The sequence below is a fragment of the Carya illinoinensis genome, chromosome 8 (genome assembly GCF_018687715.1).
Source record: "Carya illinoinensis cultivar Pawnee chromosome 8, C.illinoinensisPawnee_v1, whole genome shotgun sequence".
In the NCBI taxonomy this organism is placed as follows: Eukaryota; Viridiplantae; Streptophyta; class Magnoliopsida; order Fagales; family Juglandaceae; genus Carya; species Carya illinoinensis.
In genome coordinates this window covers 38,020,913-38,039,483 of record NC_056759.1, presented here as the reverse complement: position 1 = coordinate 38,039,483, position 18,571 = coordinate 38,020,913, and the positions used below count along the sequence as shown (strand labels likewise).

The 18,571-nt window shown below is 35.6% G+C and overlaps 2 protein-coding genes across 10 annotated transcripts; both read left to right on the top strand.

The window, feature by feature from the left end:
* Window positions 1-434: 434 nt before the first annotated feature.
* Window positions 435-16,727, top strand: LOC122317772 (dehydrodolichyl diphosphate synthase CPT3-like). 9 transcript variants are annotated; one of them, XM_043134769.1, is made up of 5 exons: window positions 441-571; window positions 13,551-13,672; window positions 13,788-13,948; window positions 14,240-14,335; window positions 15,303-16,727. In XM_043134769.1, exon 5 carries the CDS (start codon window positions 15,326-15,328, stop codon window positions 16,424-16,426), a length of 1,101 nt encoding a protein of 366 aa, XP_042990703.1. In that variant the 5' UTR covers window positions 441-571; window positions 13,551-13,672; window positions 13,788-13,948; window positions 14,240-14,335; window positions 15,303-15,325; the 3' UTR covers window positions 16,427-16,727. The 9 variants fall into 9 exon arrangements, with proteins under 9 accessions (XP_042990708.1, XP_042990703.1, XP_042990702.1 ...); XM_043134768.1 differs by lacking the exon at window positions 441-571 and adding an exon at window positions 11,608-11,845; XM_043134767.1 differs by lacking the exon at window positions 441-571 and adding an exon at window positions 11,608-13,065.
* A 671-nt stretch (window positions 16,728-17,398) lies between these two features.
* Window positions 17,399-18,245, top strand: LOC122317773 (dirigent protein 19-like). The gene has a single exon (XM_043134775.1). The coding sequence runs from the start codon at window positions 17,519-17,521 to the stop codon at window positions 18,089-18,091; it is 573 nt and encodes a 190-aa protein (XP_042990709.1). The 5' UTR covers window positions 17,399-17,518; the 3' UTR covers window positions 18,092-18,245.
* Window positions 18,246-18,571: the final 326 nt, after the last annotated feature.

The window sequence follows — 18,571 nt, the reverse complement described above, 5'->3', positions numbered from 1 at the left end:
AACTAAGCCAAATTCTTAGTTAGATTTTGACCCACCAACTTTTATAATAATGTTGCTGCTATTGTTGGAGGAAGCAGACTGTAGTTATTAAACATCTAACAGTATTTGGGCAATGCCTATTTATTTATTTACAATAGGCAATAATATAAAAGCAAAAATGTAAGCAGGGAAATAGTAATCAAGCCTTGGAGGGTAGCAATTAGTTATGGAAATTGCAGTATTAAAGACGAGATCAGTCAAATATATGATATCTTAGAAATGTCGGTGAGCTCTTAAATCTTACATTTTTTAAAGTTAAAATTTACTAGCCAAAGAGATATTTTCTTGACATTGAGCTACAGTAAATTCCTCTCCCTACTCACACTTGGCAAGGCACTGTACAAGTACCAAGCCTTTATTTTATTTTATTCTTTCCGTCCAACTGCCCCTCTCTCTTTTCCTCCCATTTCTCTTCCTTCCGTTTTGCGATTCTTAGGATTTTCAGTGCTTTTCTTCTATCATCGTCGCTTCAAACACGCTTTACAGGTAGAGAGAAATCGAAGCCACGACCCTCAAATCCTAATTCTCACAGGTTTGTCATATGTTCCTCCCCAAAATCCCTTCTTCTTATTGTCTTTACAGTTTCTAGTTTTTTATTCGATAGATAATATCTGTACACCTTCTTTTCGATTGGCATGTGAAATGTATAAGTTTTACAACTTCAAATCCCACGTTTCCTATGATTTTGCAAATTTTATTAATAAATTATAGGATAATTGTCATTCAATGAATGATAAGACAGGGCACTTACTGAGGACATATCATAATCAAATTGCAAAAGCACTCTGAGATATAATTATTTCTGTATTTATGCATTTAAAAGTCAATTTATATCCAATTTAGTATACAATGGTAATATATTTTATCAAGACCCAAATTCACAAACACCTGACCTTGTTTCTCTAGTCTCGAGAAGGGTCTCTCGTAGAGGTGTAAAAAATAACCGATAAATTGATAAATCGGACTGGATTGGACCAAACCGGTAGCTCGATGCCGAGGTTGATTCAATTCGGTACCAGTTTTAATTTTCTTAAAACCGGTCAAAATCGATCCGGGTTTTAATTTTTCTATTTTTAAAACCGGACCGAACCGATTTATATATATTTTAAATTTTTATATTGTATATAATATTTATATATAATATGTAACTATATATAAAATAGTTTTGTATTATATGATAAATTATTAATTAATATAATATTAAATTTTAAAATCTTATATAATTTTGTTTATTGTAATAATAGTTATACTAATATTATATAGTACATATTAATAATTATACTAAGACTATATCACTATATATTATAATATACTATAATATATTATTATATTATATATTGTAATATATCATTATAGTCTATACTACAATTATAATATATATTATAATATACTATAATATATTATTGACCGGTGCAAAACTGCAAGTGCACAGTATCGTAGTTTTATAGTAAAGTAATAAGAAGAGTATCGTCCTCAGGGATTGGTACCTTACTCTTGCCAAATACCAAAATTATACTAATCTCAATTTTATCTAGAGGAATCGCTAAGGTTTTTGTAGTTGCAAATAAAACTAGATCAACTCAAAGAGAAATAAGCAAAGAAAATAAAACTGACTTTCAAAGATCAAATTCAATAGGGAAGAAAACTTCTAGGAAATTGATTTCACCATAATTCTTCACTATGCTTTTCTCATCCAGCTAATTTAACTTAAACCTCTTTTGTCTATTAGCAAATCTCTAATTCATCCAAAAGCCTCTTTCGATAGTCAATTGGAAGTGATTCTAGTTTATCAATTCACACAAGAGTATGCAAATTAAATAATCAAGAACGCAATAAGACCAATAATTTAATTACTACACAGGTTCATACAAGTCTTTCGATCTCTATACTTACCTATGCTGAAATATCCAAGATCTACCATATGATTCCCTCTTTCGATAGCAAATCACAAGATTAATAATCATCTAATCAATGGCCAGTTAATTAGAAGCATTAAACTCAGAATAAATCAGATAAACAAAGAGAGAATTGCATTAAATTAGCATGGACAAACAAGCATAGTTCGGAATTAGGTTACATCGTTTTCCTAGAAAGAAGAAAATTTAGCTCATGCTAGAATTGGAATTCAACATAAACGAATTCACCATAATTGTTCTGAGAAGATGGGAAGAAGAAAATAAACACTAAAAAATCCTCCTTGCAGCCTCAACTGGTCGTCAAAAGCTCAAGGGAACAATTCAACGCCTTTCTCCCGTTCGTGCTCGTGTATGAATCCAACGTACGTGCAATAAATTGGAATTCCGTCTTCAAAACAAATGATTTGAATCCCTCTAGCTATGTTTTTCTCTCCCAAGAAGTGTTCTCCAGTCAAGACTCGCGGCTCTAGAGTGAAGAATGGCCTTTGTTGAACCTAAGGTTTCAAGTTTTGTGTAATTATATATCTACACATGAATTTTGATGATAACAAATGAATTCAAAGAATAAAGAAGTCTCAAGCTCAAGTTGTCTACACAATGGAGTCAAGCACATCAAGGAAACAAGCATGAGCAAGAAGGGAACAAGTTCACATTAAAGTTATAGAGTAATGTTGTAAATCTCTTCAAAATTCGAAATTAGGATTAATGCTCAAAATTAATATTTTATCATAAAGCATTAAAATACATTTTCCACATGTGCATGAATATTTTTGAAAATTAAATTTAAAAATTTTGAAAGATGATTGATTGTCATCTTTTACATGTGCATGCCTTGATTAAAGGGTTAAACTTTGAAAATATTAAAGATGATTGATTGTCATCTTTTACATGTGCATGCCTTGATTAAAGGGTTGAACTTTGAAAATATTAAAGATGATTGATTATCATCTTTCACATGTGCATGTTTTATTTGAATTTTTTCAAAAGTGATTGATGCTTTTTTAGACTTATACAAAAAGTAAAAGATTAGGTTTGAATTTTTTGAAAATGAAAGTGTGCTCATTTTCTCATATGCCAAAAGTAAAAGATTAGGTAAAGGGTGTGTATAACCCTTGTGTGTGTAGAAAGTATTCTATACGGGGAATAGTTGAATCACCACGTGTAAGGTGATTGCAAGTGTAGAGGGTGTTCTACACGGATCCTTTGTAGCGGTGTTGTTCAAAGGTGTAATAGGTTTCTATTTCCACCTGAAGGAGGTTGAATAGTGAATTTGGGAATCCTCAAGGGGTAGCTTGAGGCGAGGACGTAGGCAGTGGGGCCGAACCTCGTTAACATACTGAGTTTGCTTCTCTCTTACCCTTACTCTTTATATTTATTGTTATTTCATATTTTGTTTATATTTTATATTATATATTTGATTTATAATTGTTATTTTTTTTTAATACAACTCAATTCACCCCCCTCTTGTGTTAGTCATCTGGGCAACAATTGGTATCAGAGCTAAGAGCTCTATTATAAGATTAACTATCTTTTGAGTTAAGATCTTATGGCTAACATTGCAGCTTCATTTGGTGAAGGTCAATCTAATAGTCGGCCTCCACTCTTTTGTGGAGATAATTACTCATTCTGGAAAGTTAGAATGAGAATATTTCTTCAAGCTCAAGGTAGAGAAATATGGAAATGTATTGTAAATGGACCTTATATTCCAACAAAAGTGGTTGGTGGAGTAAAGGTCAAAAAGGAAGAAGAAGAGTTTGATCGTGAAGACGATAGACTTTATACTTTAAATTTAACTGCTATGAATTTATTATATAATGCTCTTAATGGAAATGAGTTTAATAGAATAATGAATTGCGCTACGGCAAAGGAAATTTGGGATAACTCGGAAGTAACTTATGAAGGAACTTTGCAAGTCAAGGAATCAAAAATTTATATTCTTACTCATGAATATGAAATGTTTAAGATGAATGATGATGAATCTATTTCTAGTATGCACACTCGTTTTACTAACATCATAAACAGCTTGACAGCTCTTGGCAAAGTTTATTCCAAGGTGGAGATAGTAAGAAAAATTCTCAACTCTTTACCAAAACGTTGGGAATCAAAAGTTACAGCGATTCTTGAAGCTAGAGACCTCAAGAAGCTCAAAGTCAATGAACTCATCGGGTCACTTATCACCCATGAGTACACATTGAAAAGAGGAGAAGAAGAAGGAAAGCCAAAGAAGAGCTTAGCACTTAAAGCTGTTCCTCATGAAAGTGAAAGTGATGAAGATGAGAAAAATGACGATAAAGATGAAGAAGTTGCGATGATAATAAGAAGAATTCAGAGGTTCTTGAAGAAAAATAGAACTCCTCCGAGGAAATCTTTCAAAAAGTTTTCAAAGAAAGATTCAGGTAAAAACGACACTTTAATTTGTTATAAATGCAATAAACCTGGTCATATCAAGCCAGATTGTCCTCTGCTAAAGAAAGATCGAAACAAGGGCAAGAAAGCAATGAAAGCTACATGGGATGATGATTCAAGTAGCTCAGATAGTGAAGCAAGCAATGAAGAATCAGCAAATCTTTGTCTTATGGCTAAAGATGACATTGAGGTAACAAATCTTGATAATATTGAAAATCCTTCATATGAAGAATTGCAAAATGTTTTAGAAGAGATTTATGAGGAATTTGAAAAATTGGGTATCAAGTATACTGCTTTGAAAAAGAAAAATTCTTCTTTAACAAACGAAATTGAAATTTTAAGAAAAGAAAGTATCATTTTGAAAGATGAAAATCTTGAATTGAATAAGAAGAAAACCGATTTAGAAAATATTGTTGAAAACTTTACGAATGGAAAAAGAAATTTTGAAAAACTTCTTGGTAGTCAAAGATGTGTTTTTGACAAGGCAGGTTTGGGATATATGCCAAAACAAAAATACAAACCTTATAAAAATTTCTTTGATAATCATTCTACCTCAAAGACTAATATTCAAAATTCTTTTCATAAAAATAATTTTGTCGAAAAAGGATATTATTATAATCATTCAAGTTTTTCATATATGTCACATGCTATTTGTTATGCATTTGTTATATTATGCATTTGTTATTGTTGATGATTTCTCTAGATATACTTGGGTCATCTTTCTTGCTCATAAAGATGAGGCACATAATGCCTTTACCAAGTTATGCAAGAGAATTCAAAATGAAAAGAGCTATACTATTTCAAGTATCCGAAGTGATAGGGGAAAAGAGTTTGTTAATAAAAATATTGAAACATTTTGTGATGAAAACGGTTTTATTCATAATTTTTCTGCTCCTCGAACTCCTCAACAAAATGGGGTAGTAGAGAGGAAAAATAAATCTCTTCAAGAGATGGCAAGAACAATGCTCAATGAGAACAACTTGCCTAGTTATTTTTGGGCCGAAGCGGTAAGTACTGCATGTTATGTTATAAATAGAGTTATGTTAAGGTCTAAATTAGATAAAACCCCCTATGAGCTTTGGAATGAGAAAAAGCCCAACATTGGTTACTTTCATGTATTTGGATGCAAATGTTTTATTTTGAATGACAGAGATAATTTAGGCAAGTTTGATGCAAAATCTGATGAAGGTATTTTTCTCGGGTATTCTACTAATAGTAAAGCTTATAGAGTATTCAACAAAAAGATTTTGACTGTACAAGAATCTATGCATGTAGTATTTGATGAATCTAATTCTCCACTCTCCAAGAAATCTATTGATGAAGAAACAGAAGGTATAAATAACACAGAAAGTCTCAATCTCAACAAAGAGAAAGCAATAGAGGAAGTTCAACATGGAGCCATCAGGAAAGATCATCAAAATTTAATACAAGATGCAACCAAACAGTGGAAATTTGTGAAAGATCATCCAGTGGAACAAATTTTGGGAGAACCTTCACAAGGTGTAAGTACTCGATCATCTCTTAGAAATATTTGTAATCATACTGCTTTTCTATCTCAAATTGAACCCAAAAATATTGATGACGCACTTCTTGATGAATCTTGGATTCTAGCTATGCAAGAAGAGTTGAATCAATTTGAAAGAAATGATGCTTAGACACTTGTTCCTAGACCTAAAAATTATACTATTATTGGAACAAAATGGGTTTTTAGAAACAAGAAAGATGAGTCTGGAGTCATTACTAGAAATAAGGCTCGACTTGTAGCCCAAGGTTTTAATCAAGAAGAAGGAATCGATTATGATGAGACATATGCACCTGTCGCAAGATTAGAAGCTATTCGAATGCTACTTGCATATGCTTGTTATAAAGATTTCAAACTTTTTCAAATGGATGTTAAAAGTGCTTTCTTAAATGGTTTTATAAATGAAGAGGTATATGTTGAGCAACCTCCAGGTTTTGAAAATCATATTTCCCCAAATCATGTTTTCAAACTCACAAAAGCACTATATGGACTTAAACAAGCTCCTAGAGCTTGGTACGAGAGACTCAGTGGTTTCTTGATTGAAAAAGGTTTTTCAAGAGGAAAAATCGACACAACTCTTTTCATTAAATATGAAAATGATGATATTCTTTTGATTCAGATTTATGTTGATGATATAATATTCGGTGCTACTAATGAAAATATGTGTCAAGTTTTTGCTAAGACTATGCAGGAAGAATTTGAGATGAGCATGATGGGTGAACTTACATTCTTTCTCGGATTGCAAATTAAGCAAGCAAAAAGTGGGACATTCATCAATCAATCAAAATATATTAAGGAATTACTGAAAAAGTTTGGGATGGAAAATGCTAAGGAAATTGGAACACCAATGAGCCCATCAACTAAACTTGATAAAGATGAATCCGGTAAGCCAGTTGACTCGAAGATATATCGAGGTATGATTGGTAGCTTATTATATTTAACAGCCAGTAGACCAGATATTATGTTTAGTGTGTGCTTATGTGCACGTTTTCAATCATCTCCAAAAGAATCACATTTAATTGCAGTTAAGCGCATTCTTAGATATCTTAGTGGTACAATTAACCTAGGGTTATGGTACCTTAAGCACACATCTTTCGATCTAATCAGCTACACAGATGCAGATTATGCTGGCTGTAAAATAGATCGAAAAAGCACTAGTGGAGCATGCCATTTCTTAGGTCATGCATTAGTTTCCTAGTTTAGTAAAAAACAAAATTCTGTTGCACTATCTATTGCTGAGGCAGAATATGTTGCTGCGGGTAGTTGTTGTGCTCAAGTTCTCTACATGAAGCAACAACTTGAAGATTTTAAACTCATGTATAATCACATTCCAATCAAATGTGATAATACAAGTACTATAAATCTTTCAAAGAACCCAATACAATATTCTAGAACTAAGCATATTGAAATAAGGTATCATTTTCTTCGAGATCATGTGCAAAAAGGTGATATAATGTTAGAGTTTACAAACACACACGATCAGTTAGCAGATATTTTCACAAAACCTTTACCAGAAGATAGATTATGTATGATCAGAAGAGAAATAGGTATGATGCATGCTATGAATATCTCTTAAAAGATAGACCAGAATCAATAAAAATAGAGATAGAATTTTTTTTAATACTTTTACATAAATTTGAGATTCTTAGCCTCATGTTTGAGACGCTCATTCTCTTCATACAATATCATGTCATTCTTATTCATGGGAACCGGCAAGCGGAATGAAGAATCTAATAAAGATTTCAACTGTTTATTCTTCTGCCGAATGATTCCTTCCCTTGTGTGAGACTCTTGAACAATTTGTTGAAGTACAACAATTTGTTCTTTGAGCTTTTCAACTTCGTGATTTTTGGCTTGTAGCCGCTGAGAAAAAGCCACAATAGAGAAAGAGTAGCGAGTCCCAAGACTCACCAAGTCATAAATAGCATCAGAATCTGATTTATTAGTCAGATTATTATTTTCTTGCTGCAACATGGCACCAATGGTAGCTGCAGAAAGAACAGGAGGTTGAGATGCAGAATGCCTCATGGATGAATCTAGAGAAATGTTAGAAGAATGAGCCATTGAGAAAAGAATAGAAGGCTTAAAACGAGAATGCTGAAGGAATGCAGATGAGTTATAGAGATGAGATGAAAACTTGATGCGGATTGGATGAACTTCAGGACTGATTTTATAGAGATAGCATAAAGAATAAGACAAACTATTTTCTCTTCAAATCTTATTTAGTCAAAAGAAATACAAGATATGCTGGACACACATTGTCAAAAGTTTTCTTACTAAGCCAGCGAGATTAACAGTAGATTGTCCCTATTTTTCTAGTAAACGATGAACCTCTGCTGTTATCTACCGATGTTGACCTTGTATCTGAACCCTTTCTCGTTCCAGCTCCTCTATTCGTGGTTGCAGATCATGAGCATACCAATCTGCAAATTTTTTCAACTCTTGGTTTTCTTGCTTTAGCCTTTTATTCTCACTATCCTTATTAGCAAGCTTCTGTCGTAACTCAGATATTTGCATATTAAGATGATCAATCTCACTCACCCTCGCCATTAACCTTCGAGACATGATCGTAACAGAGGCAGCATATTGATTACTGAGCATTCTTGATTCTGCAATAATCTCAGAATCAGCCTTACTAGAAAAACGGTTCACTGCTCCTATCATGGTATTGACGGCCTCAGGAGAGAAGATTGATGATTGATGCGTCAAGGGTTCCTGATTCAAGTCTGGAACATTAGTGGAAGAAAATTGCTCAGCCATTCTATCGTTGTGGAAAAACAGAACTCAGGTCAAGAAGTGATTATTTTTTTGGCATCCGATAGATGAAAATGATCATTTTTTTATAGAAACTCGGAGCCTTCAATCCCGTTTGTCAACAACATCAGGCGATTGTTTAAATCTTTAGCCGTATTAAATTCATAGAGTTAGGCCTCGAGGCTTTGCAGCACTTGTCGGGTCAAGGACGACTCCATTTTTCAACTATCTACAGTGACTATTAAACCCATCGTTTTCTTCAGTCCATTTACTTGTTGCGGATCCTTTTTAATGATGCCAAAAGGGGGAGAAGTGTTAGACTAGAACATTAACATCGTTTGAATTGCTAAACTTATTATATATATTTGGAATTATATTTATACTTTTGCTTGAAAAACTAACGCACATTCTCAGGGGGAGCTTAAGTATCAATACAGACTTCAGGTTCTATCAAGTATTTGTCATCATCAAAAAGGGGGAGATTGTTGAACCTAAGGTTTCAAGTTTTGTGTAATTATATATCTACACATGAATTTTGATGATAACAAATGAATTCAAAGAATAAAGAAGTCTCAAACTCAAGTTGTCTACACAATGGAGTCAAGCACATCAAGGAAACAAGCATGAGCAAGAAGGGAACAAGTTCACATTAAAGTTATAGAGTAATGTTGTAAATCTCTTCAAAATTCGAAATTAGGATTAATGCTCAAAATTAATATTTTATCATAAAGCATTAAAATACATTTTCCACATGTGCATGAATATTTTTGAAAATTAAATTTAAAAATTTTGAAAGATGATTGATTGTCATCTTTTACATGTGCATGCCTTGATTAAAGGGTTAAACTTTGAAAATATTAAAGATGATTGATTGTCATCTTTTACATGTGCATGCCTTGATTAAAGGGTTGAACTTTGAAAATATTAAAGATGATTGATTATCATCTTTCACATGTGCATGTTTTATTTGAATTTTTTCAAAAGTGATTGATGCTTTTTTAGACTTATACAAAAAGTAAAAGATTAGGTTTGAATTTTTTGAAAATGAAAGTGTGTCCATTTTGTCATATGCCAAAAGTAAAAGATTAGGTTTGATTTTTTTTGAAAAAGTGAATGATGTTGTCTTTGACAATTGAAAAAGAAGAACCTTTTATTTGAATTCTTTGAAAAAGTGAACGATGTTGTCTTTGACAATTGAAAAAGAATAACCTTTTATTTGAATTTTTTGAAAAAGTGAATGATGTTGTCTTTGACATGTGAATCTTTTTAAATTTGAATATGAAGTCTCATATGCCTATAAATAGATCATTTGAGAGCTTCACATTTAAAAACTCCAAGAGCATACAACATTCATTCAAAGCTTTCATTCTCTCTTCTCTAAACATTGAGCCTTAATCCTTGTTCATTTTGAGAGATATAGTTTGCGCTGTATTGTTCTTATTTCACTCGTTGATGAGTGTTTTCTGATAACCTACCCACTATCAGCTTTTGTATCAGAAAAAGGGTGTGTATAACCCTTGTGTGTGTAGAAAGTATTCTACACGGGGAATAGTTGAATCACCACGTGTAAGGTGATTGCAAGTGTAGAGGGTGTTCTACACGGATCCTTTGTAGCGGTGTTGTTCAAAGGTGTAATAGGTTTCTATCTTCACCTGAAGGAGGTTGAATAGTGAATTTGGGAATCATCAAGGGGTAGCTTGAGGCGAGGACGTAGGCAGTGGGGCCGAACCTCGTTAACATACTGAGTTTGCTTCTCTCTTACCCTTACTCTTTATATTTATTGTTATTTCATATTTTGTTTATATTTTATATTATATATTTGATTTATAATTGTTATTTTTTTTTAATACAACTCAATTCACCCCCCCTCTTGTGTTAGTCATCTGGGCAACAGCCTTTTATATGGTCCCACGGCGGAAAACCTAAAATCTGTCAAAATACGATGTTCGCTCGAGCGGGGTGTCGAGTGCGCGTCGAGCGTTCGACTCTGCCTGATTTCGCTCGAGCGGCCAATGTCTCCGCTCGAGCGATCTTCGTTTTTTAGCAACCTGCTCGAGCTCCTTGTTGAGCGGCAGTCGAGCGTTTGAATCTGCCTGAATCTGCTCGAGCGGCCAAAAGCCTCCGCTCGAGCGAACTTGTAAAATCTGCAATATAAAATTTTGCAAGCCATCAATTATCACTATAGTATACTATATTATATTATATAATATAATATATTATATTAAAACCGGTAAAATCGGACCAGACGGGACCGAAAACCGGTAAAACCAGAGTACCTGTTTAAGAGGGTAACCGGTGCATAATCGGTTTTGAAAAATACAAAACCAGTACATACCGGTTCGGTTTTAAATTTTATCCAAAATCGGATCAAACCGGACCGGTTACACTCCTAGTCTCTCGACTAGTAATAGTAGAGCAGGAATGAGAAAGAGTCTGAAATGAAGATAAAATATTTTTGAAAAAAATTAAACAAGAAGAGAGAAACAAATTAAAAATGTTTTACATAAGTGACTTTTGAACAATTTTCATCATATATTTTTTTTAAAAATATATATATTATAGAGCATCTATGAGTGCTCTTAACAGATTTTTTAAGTTAGAATAAATATTTTATTTACTAGATACAATAATTTATATTAATTTCTATCTCCTTTTTTTGCTACTAAATAGTTGTATCATCAATTATTATTTATATGTATAAGTGTTTGAGTTCATACAATTTATAATATATTTAAATTATTAAATATGAGAAAAATAAATTAAATAAAAAAATTATGAAAATATTAAATTAATAATAATTTATTGTTATTTTAATTAATATATAAATAATTTAAGGTACCAATATCTCTAAAATAGAATAGATAAAACATAAAGAAAGACAGTTTATATAAATTATATCTCTAACCTATTTAAAAAAATATATAAAAAAATTATTCTTTTGGGATAATCTCATACCGGCCAAGATGAGGTGGCATGCACCATACTTGACCAAACAAAATAACAAATAGAGAAAGAGATATGGTAAACGTGAATCGGGTTTCACTGTTGCTCACCTCCCCCCAACCGTGCTTCTTTACCTGCCCCAACCAAGCTAGGGTTAGCGGAGAACAGGTCCACCGACTTCCACCTCGCCCAAGTCCACCGATTCACACCTCGCCCAAGTCCCACAGAATTTCCAGCCACAGTATTGGCGCCGATGAAGACTGGGGTATGCCTTCCAGCTTAACTCAGTAGATGGTCGAAGGACACGACGTTGGCTTGTTAGAATTTCAATATTTAATACATTAGTGATATAAAGATGAGATTTTTCTAGGAGTTTGGAATGAGTATGCTGTCTCAAATCATAATCTCCACAGATGGGGTAACGAAATAGAAGGTTTGGATATTCCAGATCTGGATTTCGGCTTCTCCTCTTCTAAGCATGCAAATCATTCCAATTTGAAGTGGCCTAGTTAGATGCAGAAATTTCACAGAAGATAAAGTGACGCTTCCCCAGACAATAGCGTAAATGTTAGGAGAAACACATCTCCGATTTTACAACTAAACTTTACCTCTTGTAAGTTGTAAACACACGCCGGCGAGAAACGGGGAAGGGAAGCAAGCAGAGGGGAAAGGGAAGCAGAGGTCGGTGCTGAAGGGGGAAGGAGGTCAAGGCGTCACGGGTATATAAGAGCTCGTGTCTTTCAATTGTTTTACCGGGACTTTGCTGTCATTTCAGTCTTCCAGCGTGGACGGTGCCATAAGTTAAGGCCAGTTTGGATTTCAATCAACTTCAACTTCTCCCAATTCTTTTTCTTTTAATCAATAATAATATTAAAAATAATATTTTAATAATATTTTATTTAACATTTAATTTTTCAATTCAATTAAATATTTAAAGGTAGTCTAGAGAGAATATTCGCACAGGTAAGCCTACTCTTCCTGTTTAGCTCTACTTCACGTTGCGCTTTACATATTGACGCGTGTTGTTGACTCTTTTTATTTTAGTTTAGAGAATATCTTCTAACAGGCGTAACCTGGACTCCCTCAAAAACGGCATTCAATTGCAATATGCCACGTAGACACTTCATTTTCAAAACTTGTGACCGCACGACAGAGGATCTGGTTTTCATCTCCCTCCCTCCCTCGCTCCCTCCGAATTCGGGCATCTGGTTTTCATCTCCCTCCCTCTCTCTCTCTCTCTCTCGACATGAGACCTGAGCCCCACCACTCCTGAATATCTTCCGTCGAGCCCGAGCCCTTGCCCCTGCCCCACCACTCCCTCCCTCCTTCCCTTCCATCGAGCCCTAGCCACCCACCCCTGCGTCCCTCCCGTCTCTCTCTGTCCAATTTTGCCGCGACCCAACCCTCTCTGCCATCCTCTCCGCCACTCTCTCCGTCGTTGCTCCTGGCATTGCTCCTGACCAGCATGGCTTTCCATTGCTCCTGGTATGCCTTTTAAGCTAATATGATTTTGGTTTTGAGAGTGGGTTTGATTATGGGTTTGATAGTGGTTCGATGTCATTGGATTGTTTGTGGGTTGATTTTGGCGTGTACTGCTTTGCTTTGCATAGGATCTTGCTTTGCCTATGGGTTGATTTGTATTAAGATCTTGCTTTGCTTGCTCTGTTTAAGTTCAATGGTGGACTTTGAAATCCTGTTCAGTGCAGCATCATTGTTAAATTTGAATTAAAATGAGAACTGGCAAATGGCTTATCAAGTGTTAAATTTAAAGATCTAGTAGCACCTTTCCCATCTCACAAATTTTCAGTTTTGCAAACTCCATATCATGAAAAAAAAAATGTCTTTGCCAGAACATCATCATATCATACGAAGTTAAACCCAAAACTCAAAATTACTCAAAACAAGAATTTAACAGATCTCCTACTCAAAACAAGAGGTTCACAATCTGAAAACAAGAATTTATTGGACAGTAAGCCAACCATGTGCAACGGGCTGAATGGCTGAACTGTGCGACGGGCTGAAGAGGTGGAAGTGAAGGCTGCAACGGGCTGAAGTGAAGGCTGCGACGGGATTGAGAGAACCGCGTAGTGTGGTATCTGATTTTCTCTCTGTTTGACAAATCTGATTTTGCTATCTCCTGTAGTCTGGTTCACAGAATTTAGATGGGGATCAATGACGTGTCATGCTCTTATTTGTTGCTGCTAAAGTGGGGAGAACGGCGTGACCGCCCAGAAGAGGAACTGTTTAGTTTATAAGCACATTGTCGTTTCCTTGTGTTTTTGTGCGGTTCGGTTCTTCCCATGTCGTCCTCCGTCACTCCGCTACTGTCTCTTCTAAACAGGGAAACAGTGTGAGGGAGTTTTAAAAGGTGGGGCGGCTGACTCTGGTTTCAACTTTCCACTGATCTTTCTTTGAATTGAAATAGAGCAATGCTACCCAACCTCCACACACCACTTTTTTTTCAAATTTTTCAAACCGATGTCCCATTCGTTTGAGGGTAACTTGTGTACTGTATTTTTTTTCGTAAGAGGTACTTTATTTTCTTCAGTTCTATTCATGTTTCATTCTTCAAAATATCATTAGACATCGGTTCCTCTATATATATGAATGAGTGGCACAGCACTAACCATGAGCTTTGTATTCGATGAAAATATGGCAGGCTTCTAGTCTCTTTCTTGTGAATCGTGGGTGATCCAGATGCTCATGGTCATTTTTGCTTTGATCTTGGAACTGTAATAGTGACTTGATTATTCATGTAAGTCCTTTTTTTTTTTTCATGTAAGTCATTTCCTATTTCATAGATATGTAATGGCTTTGCGTACTTGCCCATGTATGTTGTCTTGGTAATTTTGTGGTTGCTCGGAAATCCAAATAAAAGGAAAACGGAAAAAAAGTAAAAGAAAGATATATTCGATTATGGCAAGTGCAGCTTAAATGGAACTTCAGCCTAGAACGAAAGAGAATGAGTAAATAAGGAAGTTTCAATCCCTCAGTGTAGCTATATCATCATATTTAATCTTAAAAGCTTGAAAACTTAAAGTTATGGTCCAAGCATGATGCTTTAGAATGAGATCTGAAAAAGAAAATCCCTGCATCTGGGTGACTTGGGATGTCCTCATCTCTTTTTGATGAATTGATGCATATGTTTAATGTAGCTATCTATCTACTTTTTAGTCTCATCTTTGACCGTTTCATGTGTGCATGTCATTTTTTACAAAAGTGGCCAGAAAACACAGAGATAGTCTCATAGGAAATCTTTGCCCAACCTGCTGATTAGTTAACCTAGTATCCGTGAGCCACTCAAAAAGACATTACTCGATTGGTAATAGAAGTCAATTTTATCACACACCCACCAGAAGTAGCTCTTTTAATGCGCCAAAACACTAGTTGTGAGTGCTTTGTTGTTGTTGTTGTTGTTTTTGTTGTTTTTCTTGGTTGGGTTGGGGGGTGGGGTACTTTGCTATGATACTATTATAATCCTGGTTCTTTTGGTTCTAGAGTTTCCTGTAAGAATCTAACTTCTTCATGCTGTAACATCACTGACTGAGCTATCACATTGAAAATTTTCTATTTTTACACTGGAATTGATATTCACATTTTCCTCCAAACATCCTGATTATTTGCTTTACACTCTTATCTCTGTTGCTGCCTGTGGTTTTTCTACCGATATAGATTTGTATTCCTCTTACTAAAAAAAAAAAACTCGTATTCCTCTTGAACAGCTTATTTTGCCACTGGTCATATAATGGCGAAAGATATAGGTGATAGTTCAAGCCAATTGTCTGGGGGTCTGGGTAGTTTTTTGAGAAAGTGCCTTTTTAGTATTCTTTCAGTGGGTCCACTTCCCAATCACATCGCCTTCATAATGGATGGAAACCGAAGGTATGCAAAGAAGCACAACATGGCAGAAGGGGCTGGCCACAAGGCTGGCTATCTGGCTCTCATGAAGATGCTTTGTTACTGCTATGAACTGGGGGTGAAATATGCAACAGTCTATGCCTTCAGCATTGACAATTTCAAAAGGCGTCCTGAAGAGGTTCAATCCTTGATGAATCTAATGCTAGAAAAGATTGAAGAATTGTTAAGGGAAGAAAGTATTGTAAACCAATATGGTATCAGAATATACTTTATAGGTAACCTAAATCTTTTGAGCGAGCCTGTCAGGGTTGCAGCTGAGAAGGCAATGGCAGCCACTGCCACCAATACCAAGACTGTTCTTTTGATCTGTGTAGCCTACACTTCTTATGATGAAATCCTGCATGCTGTTCAAGAATCCTGCAAGATTAAAAGGAACGAGATTGAAGAACGGAATGTAAGTAAAGTTAGCAATGGTGTGACTGAAGGTGCTGAAGAGGTTGATGAAATACATGGTGTCATTATGCATAATGTTCAAGGATATTGTGAAAATAGCTCCAATAAATTTCAGGTGTTGAACACAAGTAGAGTTTGCGATAGTGTAACTCGAGATGAAAAGAAAAATGAAGTTGTTGTGAATGCTGTTGGGGGATCATGCAAAATTAAATGGGATGAAGCTGCAAGTAGAGCTTGCAATGTTTTGATCGAAGGAGTTGAAGAGAGCATGAAGAAGCAATGGGTGTTGCCTCCTATAAAGCTGCTAGATGTTGAGAAGCACATGTACATGTCAGTGGCGCCCGAGCCTGATATTCTGATCCGAACTTCTGGGGAGACCCGCCTCAGCAATTTTCTTCTTTGGCAGACTACTAACTGTCCATTGTACTCTCCAACTGCACTATGGCCAGAGATAGGTTTATGGCATCTGGTGTGGGCGGTGCTGAACTTCCAGCGGAGCTATCAATATTTCGAGAAGAAAAAGAAGCAGTTATAACATTCTTAAGGCGACATAACCAATACGTTATAGATTATTTCGTAATAATGAATTACAATATAGGGATCCTCTGGGAAGTTTGGAAACTTGAGCAATGGACTCCACAAGTCTGATTTTGGTACCTACTTTGGATTGTTTTAAGTGGCCAAGCCTGCTGGTTTGTACTCATGTTCTTCCCATTTTAGAATTTGATTGCTAGTGAATTTGTATTGGAAGTACCTATGGCTCTTAAGCATCAGTCTCTGATGCTCGGGGCTGCTAAATTAGCTATCTTATTTATAAGTTAATATTTTCCTGTGTACTTGGGCTATACCTATTCCTATTAATAAAGTTTTACTCTTCTTTATTGAGAGAGAGAGAGAGAGAGAGAGAGACAGCATCATTCTTCAAAAAGACAACCATTCAGAGTACTGTGGCACTTTATTCAATTAAAACGAAAACGTTAAAAACTCAGTAATTTCTCAAATGAGAGTAGATGAGCCTCTGGAATTCCCTCAGTCCAACCTTTGACTATCTAGTAGTCGTAGGGGGGCAGGGAATGATCAAGACAACTTTTTGGACCACCACATAGTAAGCACATAAGACGAACGAGGAAACAATAGAGACGCAAGTGAGATTCCTTCCAGATTGGACACTGATTTCTCCATCAACTGCAATTTGCATTTTGTACAGTAAATGGCACCCATGCCTTTTGAAGATAATTCCTACCTACTCTTGACTTTTCGAGCACTATCCTTTATCTTCTTTTTTCATTTCTTTATAATTGTTATAATTATTACTATTATTATTATATCGGTTGGTGGAGACTCCTTTTCCAGTCAATCTGCCCTGCCTTTCATGTAACGATCAATACAATCAACAATGGACGGTAGAAAAATGTGTCATCGGCTGAGAAACGTATTCAGTCGTACAAGTTTCTTGAAACCTCACCAACTGGAGCCTTATGCCGCCCGTGACAAGTCATTTAAAGGTCTATAAGAACCGCACATAAGAAAGACAGAAAAATGTACTGCATCAGTGCATGTCCTGCCACTCCAATTTCTCAAAACCTTTCTCAAAACCTTGTAAACTCTGCTGCAAACAAACACTGCCATGGCTCTCTCTTTGTTGAACAAAGTCCTTGCTACTCTACTCTTTGCTCTCCTTTCATTGAAGCCCACCTCCAGCTCTCACCACCACCACCACCACCACCATCATGGGCTCAAGTCCATCCACTTTACTCTCTTTCAACATGAAACGATAAACAAAACTGGGTACATCATAGTGAATGGTGTGGCAGGACCAGGAATTAGTCAAACCACCACCCCTTTTGGCACCTTATTTGCTTTCCAGGATCCAATGACTGTCACACCCAAACGCTCTTCAAAACTTGTAGGGATTGCCGAGGGAACTTCCATTACTTCTGGTCTGGATGGGCTTCGGAGCATTTCTATTGCTAAGATCACTTTGAGTTTGAAACATCACAAAGGTTCTGTTTCGATTGTCGGAGGCACGCACAATATAAAGCCTTCCGATCACCCAGTCGTGGGAGGCACCGGCGACTTTCTGTTTGTGCAGGGATATGTGACATCGTCTCCAGTAAGTCTCAAGGGCCTCACTGTCGTCTACAAGATAGAATTTCACCTCTACTGGCCTCCATATGCTTCTCAAACTTCTCTTTCCTGAACAGCTTAGCCTATGTCCAAATGAATTCTAATCAATATTTTAAGAATAATGGTCGAGGTTTTCATGTTATCTCGGTCGTGAGGGTATCCTCTCCTCATTTCTTTTGAACCTGATGTTTCACCTTTAATGCAGTCTTTTTGGCTTTTCTTTTGAATGTGATGTCTCATGTTTCATGAGTCGTTCTATCCCTTTATTTTCCTCATTTTTAAAGTACGAGATGACTCATTGGAGTTATAAAATCTAACAACTTAGAACAATCAATCAAAGAAGCTACCTCGCTTCCCTACTTCCTTAAACCCACCCACCAATCTTTACTACTACTCTTTTTCCATTATGAATGGGAATTGTGTGATCTTTCATTTTCATACCCATCAAGGGCAAAAGCAAATAACTTTTCTTTTTTCTTTCTCCTCTTCGTGTAGAGAGAGAGGGAGAGAGAGTAGCAAGTGGAATTGGTGGTACACTGTACACGTGCTACCA

Bases quoted from the DNA above. Each gene is read 5' to 3' on its own strand.
- LOC122317772 (XM_043134774.1), top strand. From the start codon at position 15,326: ATGGCGAAAGATATAGGTGATAGTTCAAGCCAATTGTCTGGGGGTCTG.
- LOC122317773 (XM_043134775.1), top strand. From the start codon at position 17,519: ATGGCTCTCTCTTTGTTGAACAAAGTCCTTGCTACTCTACTCTTTGCT.